Raw genomic sequence first — 16,270 nt, 5'->3', positions numbered from 1 at the left:
TATATCAGGCACTGGTATAGTATCTGTTTCCTCCCCAAGTCTGAATAGAAATTGGAACAAAACACTGTGGATATAGGTGGTTGATTACTGAGTGACTTTATCAACTGCTTCCAGGGTAAACAGCAAAACTAGCAATTTTTTTGAGATGCCCAATTTCATTTCCTGTAAGAAAAATACATAGAATGAAACTTTTTGGCAAATAAGTATCACAGTGTGATCAAAATTTTCTGGTTAAATGGTCACGTAGTAGTTAACTCGAAACTAACACTTCTGAGAAGTGTGAAAACCAGTTACACTGAGTGTGGAGGATTCTGTCCTGAAAAGCTCAGCATGCTGATTCCTGAATGCCAGAAGACTGTATCCCCACAAGATCCGAGGCATTGTATTAAAAAAAAAAAAAAAGGCTCGTAAAAATACAGTATGTTTACAAATTCAGTAGTAATTTGGAGATGATGGTGGTGAAGATTGTTGGTAAGAATAGAGTCCTTTTCTAGAGTTTACACTCCTTGGATGACAGAGAGATGATACTGAGAACTTGAAAGACAGCCGCAGAACTGAGCCACTGGTTGGAAAGTGTGCTGCTTACAAACTTATACTGGCAGAAGGGTTAAGTGAAAGACAGGTGTTTGTTTGGGGTTTTTTTGGTTTGGTTGTTTTTTGGTTTTTTTTAAAAAGGGGGTTTTTTTTGTGTTTTGTTTTGTTTTCCTTGGTCAAGGAAACCCATCAAACTTGCATATTTCAAAGTTCTATTGCCCCAAGTAGCTAGCAGAACCATTTGCTCTTTCTTCAGCCTCAGCCTTGATTACAGATGTGGAGGTGGGCCATCCCAGTTCCTTCCATCTCTTCCCCCAACGCGCGCCTCCCAGCCTCTCATCCTTCTCCTGCTGCCTGGTGGGTCAGCCCGCTGCTGTCTGCGGCCTGGATGGGGCTTCGGTGATCTGGCACAGAGACTTCAACCACCGCCACCTACGAAAAAATGCACGTATGGGTCATCTCCTACCCACACTGGTAATATTTCAGGCATTGCTGCTGGTGGTGTGTCAGAGAGAGCATCGGCACTACCAGGCTTTCAGCCTTCCTTTCTTTGCTTTAGTAGGTGGACGAAGAAAGCGTTAGCAATGTTTGTCTTGTACCTTTCCAGGCTTATCTGTGGTTTCTGCTGGATCAGTGATCACCTGGCACCTTTACTATTAAGATTACCCAAGCAAAACAAACAAACTATGGAATATTAACTCCACGTGTCTCTAAGCTGGTGGGGTTTAGTCTGTATATGATTTGGGAAGGTACCCCCAGCTTAAAAGAGCAGGTCTTTTCTCAGTGGGCTTAAACAAGATATAGCACTCCTTAGAGGTAGGAAAAAAAAGTCACGTGGCTTTGCAAATTAGAAAAACTGACAGTTTTAAAGAAACTTGGAATTTAAAAGGCTTTGAGCCATTTTGGGGATTGTTATTACCTAATATGTTAATTATTAGTACCTAATAATTACCTAATGTTCCTAATGAATGTTAGTGTTGGTTACTAACTTTCTGGTGCAATTCATTGTCTTGCACGTTGTTAAATAAATATTGTATGTGCAAATAATGACTTGTTACAAAGCAATCCCTCAGCAGATCTTCATCTTTAATATGTTCAAATGTCTCACTGTTGAGGTGCAGCTATGGCATTGGGAATTTCTAATCATAATCTTTAAAATGTTGACCCAAGCCCTTACAACAGTTTGTACCTGTGGGCAGGAAGCAGGGAAGGCATGCACTGCATGGTGAAAGCCGTGCTTCCTCAGAAACTGCTCTGTAAGAACCCATGTGGTGCAATATCTCTTCCCTGAAGGGCAGGGAAAAAAAAATCCAAAAAGTCCCTCCTGCCCAACTGTGGGGTTTTCCTTCTGTGCGTGTGTAGTGATTCATTCTCCCACTCCCCATTGAGCCGGTGAAGGGCTGTCCTGCTGCACATGACACACCAGAAGATGCTGAGGGAGCTGGGAGAGGCAATGGCTGGGGAGGGGAACCGATTGCATTTGGCGACTATATAAACATTTGCAGAAAAGACAAAATTTTCTCTGAGGTGCCCCAATCAAAACACAAAAAGCTGCTGTTATAAGCTTCAGCAGGGGTGTCCCACTTAGACATATGGAGGAAAACCTCTCACTGAAAATGATTAAGCATGGAGCAAGTCTGCCATTAGCCCAGCCCTGGACATTAGGCTGGACTGAGTGACCTCCAGAGCCCTCTCCCAAGACAAGTTTTTCTGTGAGTCCATGCTGGTTGCTTAGAAAGGTAAAAGACTGAAAACTACAGCTCCAACTGAGAGTAGTCTTTGTGTCCAGAATAATCTGAACCACTCAATTTTTAATTTGATTTTCTGTGAAATGCTACACATGAGAGAAACTTGTCTGGCCTCTGCCAGTTCCTAGAAGTATCCTGTGTCTGCTTTGGGAGCTCCTCTGCTTCCTTCATCTTCCGTGCCTTCATCCAGGTGTGCAAGCGAAACCCACCCTCGCATCCACTGCAAATATCAGAGACTCCCATTTGAAAAGCCAAAGGTGGTGCTGCAGGTGCAGTTCCAGGGTTAAATTTTCTCCTCTTATGGATGGGAAACAACTCCTTCAAAGGGGAAGAAAGAAACAAATGAGGTGATGCTATCAGACTGGATGAGTCAGGCAGCTTACCGCAAGAATGTACTTGACTTTTACCTCTATGTAGCAATAGTCAATCCTCAAGAGAAAAAAGTCTGTTTACCCAGCATTCAGATAAGTTTTTGTTCCAGGAAAGGAAAAAAAATTAATGCCCACAATTCTGTGTCGGTTCACAAAAACATCAGTACTGCTGTTTCACGAAGATTTGGATCAAAAGGATGTTTCAGTGTAAGCTAGGATGAGCTAGTAGCATATCTAATTATGTGGACTCTACTGGGGAAAGCAATATATTTTCATTTTCCATTCTTCATAATTTACTGTTCAGAGTATTTTTAAAGAATACCGCTTTTTAAAAATTCTCATTCATATTTTAAATAGCATTGCAGTGCATGTCATCCTATAATGTTCTTTAGTTGTTCACATTTTTAAATGTACTGTATGTGTCATCTATGAAACTGAAGACGTGTACGTGTCTATATATGTGTGTGTGTAGCTGGTACTCATTTGACTGTAGCTATTTTTAATCCGCAGAGCACTGAAGCAGCACGACTGAAGTTGATGGGTAGGACAATTTTTATGGATGCCAATAACCTGTGGATTACCAGCGACTGTTTCAATCATCGCAAAAAGTTACGTGAAGGGTTACCGACTACTTCAGAGTGCCAAGCCAAATCACAGATAAAGCTCTATGAGAGTGCAGTGCACAGGAAACCCTGAATTTTTCCATGGGATAGGTGTTTCTTTCCCCATTTCACCAGAGAGTAGAGCAGCCTTTTCTGAGCAAAACCCACCGGCATCACGCAGGCTGGTCCTCAGCTCTGCATTCGCAGGAGAAATTGCCATCAAAAGCGATTTTGGCAAAGCTCCATGCTTCAGCTCCTGGCAATGGGCTGTTACGCAGGATATGGAAAGGTGTGTTGGTACAATTCAAGTAAGCAAATACACAACCTGTGACAAGCATGACTAAACTTTGATGACATTTCAGTCTGATGATTGGTTTATAGAAGTTCCCTATTCCCGCACTTGAGCTCACATAACATGACGAAATACTAATTGCATTTGGTGTGGGGAACTACCTAAAGGTCACTGGATTTTGAAAATGTGTTTGGGAAACGGATAGATTAAAAATTCCAAGATAGTAATGGCAGAGTGGCCTTTCTGCCTTCTACCTCCTTTTTTTTGTTGTTGTTTTTGTTTGTGGTTGTTGTTGTTTCTTTTCTGCATTCCTTTTCAGTTCTTTAATTCCCTTAATTGGGTGAACAGGTTAATTATTTAAAGCTATGCATCTAGACTTTTAATACAGCTGCTACAGATTCAGTTCTTGGACAATGAGGTAGAGGTGATTGTCTGAACTGAGAGCCTGTGCCCATGAATCCAAGTGAGGCCAGCTTCTTGGCTGGAAGTTGTCCAGTTTTCTAACAAAATGCCTTTAAATAAAACAATACCTTGATTTGAACCATAACTTGCACCTTTTTGATCTGGCATGTGGTTTTTTCCCACCTTTTCCCAAAGTAAAGATGATTATTGGGCAAATTCTTGTTTTTGCAGAGAGGTAGTCTTCACACCAATCATATCTCTGGTGGGTGACATGACAGTGCTGTGCTATAGCATACCAAATTGGGGTTGTCTCTGCTTGCTTGTCAAGGAGAGCCAGTGAAATGAGAAGGCATCCAGACTTTTACTCAGATATGCTGGTATGCGAGCAGCAAAGCACACGTGGACATCAGTGCTGGGGATCTTTTGGGAAGGGAAGAGTGAGGGGCAAGGCTGGGAAAGAGGTTGAGCAAGCACCACATTTGCTGCCAGCAACTGACTTGACTGAGCTTTCCACACATCTCAGGAGCAAAAAACCTGGCTGCCACTGGGCAGGTGCACGTATGACATTGAAGAGTTTACAAACACTTGCACCAAGGAGCCCCGGCATCCCCAGCCCTGGGGTCAGGCTCTCAGGGATGCCCATGCTGGAAAGGCAGGATTCGGAGGGCAGCTGCAACAAACGCCAATATTTGTGCAGGCATCAGTCGGGATATATGACTCCTGGCAGTCTGAAAGTCCAACGTGGAGTGGCACTTTGATCCCATGGGCTGGGCTCTCCTCCCCGTTCCCTGCCCAGGAGCTGGCAGCGCTGTGGCTGCCCCAGCCTCTCTCTAGCAGCCAGTGTGGTGTGGACACGGTGCCCCACAGCGGGACCGGCAGCGATTCCACAGCCCTTCATTCCTCCCATGGTAAATGCCCAGGTGATGTTCTGCCACAAACACACCTGCAAACTCCATCCGCTTGCATTCAACCCAAAGACAGGCCACCAAATCAGATGGCATCCCATGGGTAGGTTTCTTACGTGTTTACTGCAAAATTTGTGCTCTTCAGTGCTGAGTGACTCGCAAGTTGGGAAAACAAATAAACAAACAAAAAATATTTCGGCGTGGCAAGCAAGCAAGCTTCTGTGACAAATTTATGGGATTAAAGCAATATTACCAGACATCATGTGGGAATTAGTGCCAAAAAAAAAAAAAAAAAGGACTGTTTTCATGCTGCTTTGTTTCATAATTAGTTCCAAACTTCAGAGTGACCACAGCTGCCAAGTAAGAATACTTGCTTATGTTTAATTTGGAGCAACTCATATGTTTTCCAGCTAAAGTAAACCAAAGCCAAACCGGGGATTTTGGAAACCACGGGAAATAAGGGGAACTCTAGAGTGTTTAATAGTTACTTCCTCATAAGACATGCCCAAGAGGAAGAGAGATGCTCTTCAGTCATGGAGCTGCTCTCCTAAGCATGAAGGGGATCACTCTTTCCTCCCTCTGCTTACTGATGCACCTGCTTCAGGATGAGATAACTAGTAAGTAAAGGCTTTCTGCTCTCTTCTTATGTGACAAGGGAGGTGCTGGGTCTGTTATTGAATCTCTGAATGAATCAAGAAATCTCTGAATCTTTTGGTGAGCTTCAAAAGTCCTGTCATTTCCAAATTAGTCTGTTATTTTGCCTTTCAAGTATGTTGCTCATTCAATTTATTCATAGCTGCATCCTCAGTTTCAGTTCAATTAGTACAAGTCTTAACTGATTCTGTGGTATGCCAGGGCTAAATCTGCAGTAATAGAGAGTCATCTGGGTCACAAAACCCAGAAAAAATATTAGGATTTGGATGATTCAGAGAGGTTGTTAACTGATTCTGTCACCTGTAACCATCACACTTTGAAAACAGACTGTCTTGAAAATTGTCAGGCAGCTTTTTCCAGAAGTTCAGATTGGAAAAGCAGTGAATCTCAGCTTAATTTTTTACTAGGCAAGAACCGATAAACATGACTGTGGCAACTATTAAAATAGCTATGATCCCTGCAGGTTAAAGTTGAGGTGTGGAGGAAAGAGCACTCAGCTTTAATTATCGATGTGGCTGCTTTCTGCAGACTCTGTGAACTGATCCAAACGATTTGTTTCCTGGGATGTTTATCAGGCACCTTTCAGAGCAGCAAACTCACTAAGGAAAAATGAAAAACAAAACAAAACAAAAAAACAACCAACCAAAACAAACAAAAACAAAAACAAAACAACCTACACATAAAAATGTTGCTTTCATACTATTAAGTGTGTCTGTTCTGTAACTGCTGGATCTCATCACCCTGACTTGGAAAGTTTTGAACATGAGATACAGGAGATTCAATTCCCTGAAGTCTGCTAGCCATGAAACCTAATGAGATGTAGCAATAACCCCATGTTTAAATGTGGAGGAGCGTGTCTGTGACAAACTCATTAAGTTATCGGTCCTTATTACTTGCAGTGATTTTAGTTTTGGAAAATCGAGACCTGCAAGATTCGATTAAGCCGCAGAAGGTAGAGTTTCATTCATTAAACTTCAACAGCACTCTGCATTGGCAGCCTGGGAGGGACAGAGAGGCAAGAGACACAGTCTACTTTGTGCAGTATAAAGTGTAAGTACTGGGGGAACCCCAGCCTCCCATGAGGCTGGCACCTGGCTCTGCTTGGAATATCAAAGGGATTTCTCAGGTGACAAGAGATGTTCTCCCCACATTTGGGGAACAGCCACGTCCTGCTCAGCTGCCAGCTCTCGGTTGTTGCTGCAGTTATCGACAGCCCAGAAGGGGCAGCTGAACAGCCCGAGGCTGGAGGGGAACAAGCACCTCCAGCAACACACTCTGCACCCTCATTGCACTGTAGAGTTGCAGAAAAATGTTGTTTGCAAGGGACTTGTGGAGATCACCAGGTCCAACCCTCTGCCTGAAGGAGGTCTAACTAGGCCAGATACCTCTGCAATAGGGCATTTAGGGTATTTTGGTGGCCCACTTTGCCCACGGCAGTGCTGCACGGTGCATCGCACAGCAAACTTTAGGCAGCGTTAGGGGCTGGTCCTCAGAGGAAGTACGCTCCCATTCCTGGCATGCCTGGTGAGCACCTGAAATCACCTTTGAGAAATTAGTTGGTGGAAACCAGCCTTCTGCCCATCATAGAACACACCAGCTAAGCCAAAGCTCGCCCGCCTCTCCTGAGGGGCAAGTGTGCAGCAGATTCATACAGGGCTGGTGACCCACATCTCCATTTTAGGTTTCTTTCAGAAAAGACATAAACCTGTAGTTCCCAAACACCCATGAAATCAATCTTCCCTGCCATTAGATTGAAGAAGAGAGTTAATTCCCATGGCAAAATGCTTGTCAGTACCACCAAGTTAAAACAGATAGTTAAAGATCTGCATGAACCCAGTTGGCGACATCTGAAGCTTACATCCGTCCTCCTCTTTCTCCATAGGTATGGGCAGAGCACGTGGCAAAACAAAGATGACTGCTGGGGGATTCAAAACTGTGTCTGTGACCTGACAAATGAGACCTCTGATATCCAAGAGGCTTATTACGGCAGAGTGAAAGCTGCATCAGCTGGCGTCTATTCCGACTGGAGCCTCAGCTGCAGATTCACTCCCTGGCGAGAAAGTAAGTGCAAACATATGGGTCCCTCTGAGAAAGGAACTGGAATTTCTGTGGCATGGAATGTATCATTTCTGCTTACAGTTTGCAAACATGAGTAATCCTTTTTCAGCTACAAAGCTGTAGAAGAAGAAGTTGTGAGTCAATAGTTCTCAGGTGAAGGGTTGAAATAAAATCATTTTCCTCACACTTGGAAGCCAACCTGTTATGGATAGCTAGCCACTTATCTATACTTAGGGGATCAGAAATGTCTGTCTCCCTCTAATGCAACTCCTTCCTGGAGGCATGGAGCTATAGAAATTATTTTCAGCTGGTTTTGGAGCTGCTGGAAGGACTGGGCACAAGATGGAAAAAAGGGAAAAGTTCTTTGCTTGAGGGGAAAAGGGAGAAGAGAGCTGAGAGCTGTGTGGCCACCATTCTTCTCACATTTATGTGTCTTCCTGACTGCAGTGTATTTAGAAAGGACATGAGTAAAGCTGTTAGCTAGTACGCTCATTATGCTGTAGTATGTTAGAAATTGGAAGACTGTCAAAACACTGACATACAGTTCTGAACAGCGTACCTACCAGTAAGTTCCCCATGAATTAACCAATTTTCCCTCACTAGTCAATGCAAAATTGAATTGTGAATGTGAATGCAGATCACTTCACGGTCTTGCAGTGCAAACTACATTGAGCCTCCCGTACAGATGAAACCACGAGCTTTGACATAAAGCAGCACCTTGCAGCAGCAGCAGCCCATCTCACCCTGTGCCACCTCCTCTTCCTGGAGAGACACGCGGGGCAGCTGCTGTCCTGGCTCCCCACGTCTTGAACTAGCTTGAATCCTTAGCTGTGTTTAGCCAAGCAGATTGCAAAAAACTTGAAAGTAATGATTGAAGTTGCATCCTCGGCATAACCAAAATGGTTCAAATAGCTGTTTTGTGCACACGAATATGAAAAAAAATCAGGGAAAAAATCCAAGGCATCTCTTTGACCTGGCTGCAGTCAGCAACATGCAGCTCAGAGAGATTTCACAAACTTTGGCTCGAAGATACATTTACAAACACAGGAAATGTCACCCCCAAAATGTACCAAGAAATAAGCGACAAGAAGCAAGGATTTACGAAGTGGCACTTTAACAGTAAATACAGCATAATATGTTGTGGGAACAAGAACATTAAATTGTTGAATGGATTCAAATTGTGTTCTGTGAAACATTAACAAACTACAATTGTGTTCATAGCTTTGGTTTTTTTCCTTAGCTATGATAGGACCTCCGACAGTAACTGTGATTCATAGCAACAAGTCCATAATCCTAAATCTCCAGGCTCCGAAGTCTCCTTATAAAAGGAAGAGAGGCAGCAGGATACCAATGACAAATTATTATGATCTGCTATATCAAGTCTTCATAATAAACAACTTGCTAGATGAGGTAAGTGCATATTCAAATATAATACCCTTTACCATCAAAAAGCCAGGAAAGTATGGGCATACCATTCTTCTTTTACAGTTGAAATTGTCTTCTGGGATTGTGAGAATATAGAAGACTGTGTAAGCATTTGAAAACAAAGTAGGCTTATTTTTCAGGAATCGAATCTGAATTGAGTTGTAATTCCTCCCTTTACTCTTTCCTATTTATTTAGTATTTCATACTCTAAGCCCTAAATAAAAGAAAAAAAGGGACAAAAGAGGAATTTTGAAGGGAATATTTTAAAATCATAAATTATTGATGTTGTCGACTTTGTGCAAGTCCACATGCTGTTCTGCAGCCTCTGTTCTTACCAAACTTCAGTCACAGACACGCTTGCTAGGGCAATGTGCCTGACTGCTTGTTTTCACTCTGCTCCACCAAAAGCAACACAGAGTCCTGGTGTATGAAGGAAAAAACAAGATTATTAAAATAGAAGATTTGAGGCCTGGAGTCAGCTACTGCATCGTGGCTAAAACGTACGTGCCAATGCTGGACCGCAGCAGTGCCTACAGCAGCAGGCAATGCACCGTGCTGCACTGACAGGGCTGGCACCTCTGCAACAGGTAAGTCACCAGCTGAAACTGGAGATGACTCTGGAAGTCAAGAGCTACTGCTTCACCAAAGGCAGATAGTCTCCAAAAGGAGAAAAAACTGCCATCCCATATGACAACATCAGCTAGAGTTCTTACACGATCTCAGCTAGCTTCACACCAGGTAAGAATGGTAGGGCTAAGGAGATTATAGGAATGGCATGGGTAATTATCTTCATGCTGCCATTGTGCTCAGAGATGCCTCCCTCTTCCCTTTCTTTAAACAGTTATACATAGTATTGCTTTCATTGGTTTTTATTGCTATCAAGTAATAATTAACTAGGAAAATGAATTACCTCCAACTTCATTAATATGCAAATATGCTGCAAGCTTTGCAATTCTGTTTCAGGGATTTATCTGATGTATTTAATTCAAATGAGCCTGTCCTCTTTTCATGGCCATTCTTCAGGTGTAATGTGTTTAAAAATAAATCAGTTATCAAATTTCATGAGTTTCCATGAGCAAAAATGCAAGAGTTAGCTCAATTAGCTGGTCTGAAAAATCTGTTTACTTACATCAATTGCTACACTATCTTCACATATCATATGCCCAGCAGAGAGAATTATTATCAATCCTGCCTTGCAGGTGCCTAGGCACAGAGTGTATTAAGACCTAAGCCAAAGTTGACTTCAGTGTCATTTGCTTTAGCAAGCTCAGATTTGTGTCCTTTCTAGGGATAAGAGGGGAAAACTGGAAAAGCATCAAAGTTTGGACCTGTGCTTCTGTTCTCAACTTGGTACCTTTACTATAAAAGATTTTCTTTCTTCTACTCCATAGTATGATGTATAACATTGGTCTCTCTTGAGACATGGTCAGTGGCTTTAGGCTAAGGAGGGAGCTGTTTTCTAGGTGATTTTCCTGCAGTTTTGCTTACTTTCCCAGTACTGTAAAAGGCTAGAAGCTCTAGTTAGAGCTGGACTGCTGAACAACCTGCAGAGGTACAGAACAGATGCAGGCAAACAGCATGTGTTGCATTTGCAGTTAAATTGAATACCATCCAGCTCAAATGCACACTCAGTGGCCATTCTCTTTCTCTTCCCAGTTACAGGAATAATGGCAGAAGATGCCTGCCATCAGAGATCCAGCTGTAAATCATCATCTGTGGTCTATGTCTGGAATACATACTTGGATACTTTCTAAATTAACCTTTGCTGCATTCAACAATTTGATTGATCGTAAACATTTTATGTTACGCAAAGGCCAAGGATACTTTGTATGTCCTATATTACAATTTTAAATGGTATGTATTTGCATTTAGAAAGCAAATAGTCATGTACTGTAATAAAAAGAAGGTAAAAAACACTTGTGAAAATATCCTTAAGAGTGTTTCTAGGGGTTTTGTATTGTAAGCCTTGGAATTAAAATTATAAAATAGAAGGTTTGGATATTTTATTTCTTCTACAACAGAAGTTGCAACAGAAGACAAAAAAAGCATCCTTTCTTCAAAATAAGAATAGTCTGTGATTAGGCAGAGCTCATTTAAACTGAAACAGAAAAGATGCTCACTCTCAGTCAATGACAGATCGTTAAATGGAAAACACCTCTATTTCAACTGTTTCACAGTAAATGATGAATGGATCCTGACCATCACCTGTGATTTCTAATCACAGAATAGTTCAGGTTGGAAGGGACCTCTGGAGATCATCTAGTCCAACCCACCTGCTAAAGCAGGTTCACCCAGAGCAGATCTCACAGGAACGTGTCCAGGTGTGTTTTGAGTGTCTCCAGAAAAGAAGACTCCACAGCCTCTCTGGGCAGCCTGTTCCAGTGCTCTGCCAACCTCAAAGTAAAGAAGTTTCTCCTCATGTTCAGATGAAACCTCCTTTGCTTCCATCTGTGCCCATTGCCCCTGATCCTATCATTGGGCACCACTGAAAGGAGTCTGGTCCCATCCTCTTGACATCTACCCTTGAGATATTTATAAGCATTGATAAGATCCCGTCTCAGTCTCATCCAGGCTGAACAGACCCAGCTGTCCCAGTCTCTCTTCCTAAGAAAGATGCTCCAGACCCCTAATCATCTTTGTAGCCCTAAATGATTTTATTCCTACAAGTCTTCATCTCATAAATGAGAAGATTTCCTGGGCAAGGTCTGAGTAAATATCCACTAAGTTACCCCAGAATGGAGAGATGAAGTGGCTTTTTCACATCTGCAAGGTCTGTAACTAATGAGAATCTTAATACTTAACTACATTCTATTATTGCAAATCAAATGAGAGGAAGTAAGAGTGGGACAGACACAAGATGGCAAAGCAGGACTGGGAAATCACTATCGCTTTTCCCTTAATTCAGATACATAAAGTTGGATCAGTTCACTTTAAGTAACAGACCTTGAATTCACTTAAACTACATCGAAACCATTTTTCATGGTCTGTTGCTAACACCTTGTGTGGAGGCAGCTGTGCTGAGAGCTGCACCAGGACATTTGGGAGAAGATTGTGCTTAAGTAAGTGAATGCTGGTCACTCTCATGTTCACCAAAATGAAAAAAGCATTACATATTAAATATTTCCACTATCTGATTCTAATGTGATATATTTGAATGACTAGATTTACAGGCATCCAGCTGCATCCATGTATCTGGTCCACAAAGCCAGGTTCCTTTCACCATGCTTCCCTTTTTGCTCTTCCATTTTTTCCAATTATTTTACCCTGCCCATATCCCACAGTTTCTTAATGTAAGTAAGTTTCTTTGGGAAATGGGACTTGTTAAATCTCTGTATAGTACCCAGCACCATGACAAGTCTCAGGCCCAGCATTGTCCTGGCACCTCTCTTGCACTGGGCAGATCCGCAATAAAACCATCCAGGCAAACTATTACGAAATAGCCTGTCTTATATTTCAGCGTTGGTGACTTCATCCACTTATGGGCTGTCACAGCCTGAAAACAGTATCTGCAGTAATTCAAGTTCTTTCTCAAATTCGCTTCTTTCCTTAGGGTGACTCATGTTGCCTTTGTTACACAAAGATAAAGATTTATTAAAGTAACATCTACTAACCCTAGTCCAGGAAGAGACTCTGACAATGCTAGATACTGTACCTATGTTAGACACAGAGGTTGAAACGATTTAGGGCTCTCAAATCTTAAAGAAGAAATTAAAAAAAAAAAAGCAGATCTATAGGTGTGCTGGAAGCATTCAGGCCTGACTATAAATATAGTAGCTGCCATGCTGTGGATCTATGGAAACATCAGAAACCTGAGAGCTTTCCAATTTGATAAAATTATACAAAATGTGCAGCACTTATACTGGGAAAACCAATAAAAGGTCTGAAGAAGCCTTGCACTGTTACATTTGCTAGCCAGATTTCACTTCCTTAGCAGCAATGCAGGTTTACAGAAGGTCATGCAAGTGTTGCAGGAACAATCCACTTCTATTCTGATGGTACCAGGATTTATTATTGCATACCCCATGATGATCTGCAAAAGTCAATTTTCTTTTTCAATTTGAAATACAAATTTCCTTTCAGCTCTGCTCTGACATGTAATTTTACCGGGAAAGGGTTTGGTAAAACAACTGGTGCTGTATTTTTTCCCTGCAATCAGCAGTAGTGGCATATTCCCAAGACATGCTTCACTAGCTCACAGGATGAGGCTCCTTCAGGGAGAAATACTTTGCAGGAGCACGTACCAGTTGGGTGATCTGCACCCACAGCTTCTACACAGTGTTGATAATGTAGTTTTTAAAAACAACCTCCTTGGTGCCTTAGCCTGTATGCTGCATTGCTGTTTACGTCTCCGTCAGGGAGTAACAAAAGAAGAGCTCTCCCAGGCTCTAAACTACAGCTGGGGCTTTCTTACAGTTTGGAAATACCTGGAAAAGTGAGCTCTGGCCCTTCGTCCCCTTCCTCCCTGAGGACACCAAGAGGCCATCTGCTGTGGGTCCACCTCTCCAGAGCTGCCTGGGGTGGCACATGGCCCCACTGTGGTCAGCACACAGGCACACCACTCAGTGCAGGGCACCTTTACATTGTCAGCTTGACTTCTTCTGACCACAAGTTTGCAAGGCCCAGCTGAAAACACCCTTCTCTTGGTGTTTTAGTCACAGAGCGTTTTCTAACCATGTGTCAGATGACAGCTTCTGTTTCATGAAAGAGAGAAATAAATGATCACTTCTAGGACTATGGCATAGGGTGGGGACAATTAAGCAGTGCGGCAAAAGCAGGACTTGTGCAACCAACTCTGTGAGCCTTTGCCTGTGGTGTCACCAGGGAATGTCTGCAGTCATGGGCACAGCCTGTCGCAATGGCCTCATCTGGCCAAGTCCCTCTGTGGAAGCTGAGTGTCCTGCCAACGAGGAATAAATATTATATCTTTAGGAGTCTGCAGCTATTGATCTTCGTGTGAAGTGGAGCCCATTCCACAATGGCCTACCCTTCTTTCTTTCATGATCATGGCTGAATATTACGTTTGTTGGATGGAGTAAGAGCTTGTCTCCCACTACAAATGGCTTTAACTTCCCATTCCACCAGCACTCACAAGAGCCGTAGCCAGCTATGAGAAATTCAAGAGCAGGACTCCGGAAAAGCTGATAGAGCAACAGCAATGGACCAGATGCTCCAGCCTTATAAATTAGGAGAAGATTATGCATAACCAGCTGTACCATATAAATGCCCAGTTTTATATGATGCCATGATCCTCGGTGTTTATCATATGGTCTAGCATCTGGCCAGTCCTGTTCATATCTCCCATATATCTGCTCTAATCAGATGTGGACTTGAGGTTTATTTATTTGCATGGCTTGATCTCAGCTAAGAACTGCTCTCGTGGCCCAGGGGTGGGGTCCTGTTGTGAAATGACATAGGTTTTTATCACAAATCTATCAGACATTATCAAGTATTCCAAGTTACAGGTGAGGTTTTCTGTGGATTTTCTATATTTTCAACATTTGCTATGATGAACAAAGATACTAATCTGTAAAATTTGTCAGATAATAAAAAAAGAAGAAAGGAGAAAATAAACCCCAAATTCCTGACATCTAGTTTGCCACAAAGGATACAAGACATAGAACAAGGGTACTTCTGCAGAAAAGTGGAGGGAAAGAAATTGCACTGGTGTTCATCATTGGGAAAGTTAGAGTCTCCTTCACAACTTGTTTTCAGAATCTTTTATAAAGTGCTTCAAAGAAAAAAAAACTTGAAAATTTAATTCCCTGACTGACGAAATCACTGGCTGTTTTATTACAACTCCTATGTGTTGAGTCCACTGAAGGCCCAGCTCAAGCAGTCATTACTGCCAGAATTTTGGCTTCAGATGGGGAAAAATTGAAAGCTTGACCCCTGATGTTTACAAGGAAAGTTCAAAAAGGGAATTCCTGAAAAGGCTCCATCATCTGAGGTAAATATTGAAGACCCACTAAGAACTTTATCTTTTAAAATATTGTGTTCTTTTTTAGGGCAGTGAGGCTGAGTCGCCTAAATACCCTCAATACTGACAAAGTGCATCCCTGTAGTATCACACTCCGAGGACCAAGCGCAAGGTCCTGTACCTGGGTTGGGGCAACCCACGGTATCAATACAGGCTGGGGGATGAAGGGATTGAGAGCAGCCCTGCAGAGAAGGATTTGGGGGTACTGGTGGATGAAAGGTTGGACATAAGTCAGCAATGTGCTCATGCAACCCAGAAGGCCAGTCGTATCTGGGACTGCATCAAAAGAAGCATTACCAGCAGGTGATTCTCCCCCTCTACTCCACTCTGGTGAGACCGACCTGTAGTCCTGCATCCAGCTCTGGAGTCCTCACTACAGGAAAGACATGGACATGTTGGAGAGGGTCCAGAGGAGGCCACTGAGACGATCAGAAGGTTGGAGCACCTCTCCTATGAGTACAGGCTGAGACAATTGGTGTTTTTCAGCCTGAAGAACAGAAGGCTCCAGGGAGACCTTATTGCAGCCTATCAGTACTTTAAAGAGACCTATTAGAAAGACAGACTTTTTAGCAGGGTGTGTTACAACAGGACAAGGGATAGTGGCTTTAAACTAGATGAGGGGAGGTTCAGGCTAGACATAAAGCAGAATTTTTTTACAAGTGTGGTAAAGTACTAGAACAGGTTGCCCAGTTGCCCAGAGGGGTGGTAGATACCCCATCCCTGGAAACATTCCAGGCCAGGCTGGATAGGGCTCTGAGCAACCTGATCTAGTTGAAGATGTCCCTGCTCATTGCAGGGGGGTTGGACTACATGAGCTTTGAAGGTGCCTTCCAACCCAAACTATTCTATGATTCTATGACCGGGCTCGTCAGAATTGTCCTTACTTTTAAACACAGGAAGAGGATGAAAATGAAGAGCCATTGTGATAATTGCTATACCTACAAAAGGGTAATTGGAAAACTGTCATTAATTTGTGTCAGGCAATATCATTCTGGCACAGCTATTTTTTTTTCTTCTTTTGGGTAAGAAATCATACAAATCATGCCAATTTCCAAGAAACAACCATAAGCTCTTGTTTTTTCATTTTGTAACAACAGAAGACTATTTTTTAACATTGTTTGTTAAGGGACACTGGGTTTGTTTAATAGCTGACAAGTACATTATTGTTATAGAACTGGGTTAAGCTCTTATATCTGGGCTAAATTCTCACTATAAATTCTTACATTGGGAAGAATAAAGCTCCTAAAAGATATCAGCAAAAAGAAAAACAATAGGGTTGTCTCTGTTGAACCACTCTTTTTT

At 42.5% G+C, this 16,270-nt stretch overlaps 1 protein-coding gene across 1 annotated transcript; it reads left to right on the top strand.

Annotated features, from left to right (window-relative positions):
* The first annotated feature begins 5,355 nt into the window (after nt 1–5,355).
* On the top strand, nt 5,356–10,734 carry IL22RA2 (interleukin 22 receptor subunit alpha 2). Its single transcript, XM_065632640.1, is given in 7 exon segments — nt 5,356–5,394; nt 5,396–5,471; nt 6,408–6,558; nt 7,391–7,569; nt 8,807–8,976; nt 9,400–9,578; nt 10,648–10,734. Coding segments are annotated over 6 exon segments (771 nt in total). The 3' UTR covers nt 9,556–9,578; nt 10,648–10,734.
* Nucleotides 10,735–16,270: the final 5,536 nt, after the last annotated feature.

This window comes from Caloenas nicobarica, chromosome 3, assembly GCF_036013445.1.
Source record: "Caloenas nicobarica isolate bCalNic1 chromosome 3, bCalNic1.hap1, whole genome shotgun sequence".
Classification (NCBI taxonomy): Eukaryota; Metazoa; Chordata; class Aves; order Columbiformes; family Columbidae; genus Caloenas; species Caloenas nicobarica.
Note: the sequence above shows the minus strand (reverse complement) of the source record. Positions and strands in the feature narration are given on the sequence as shown.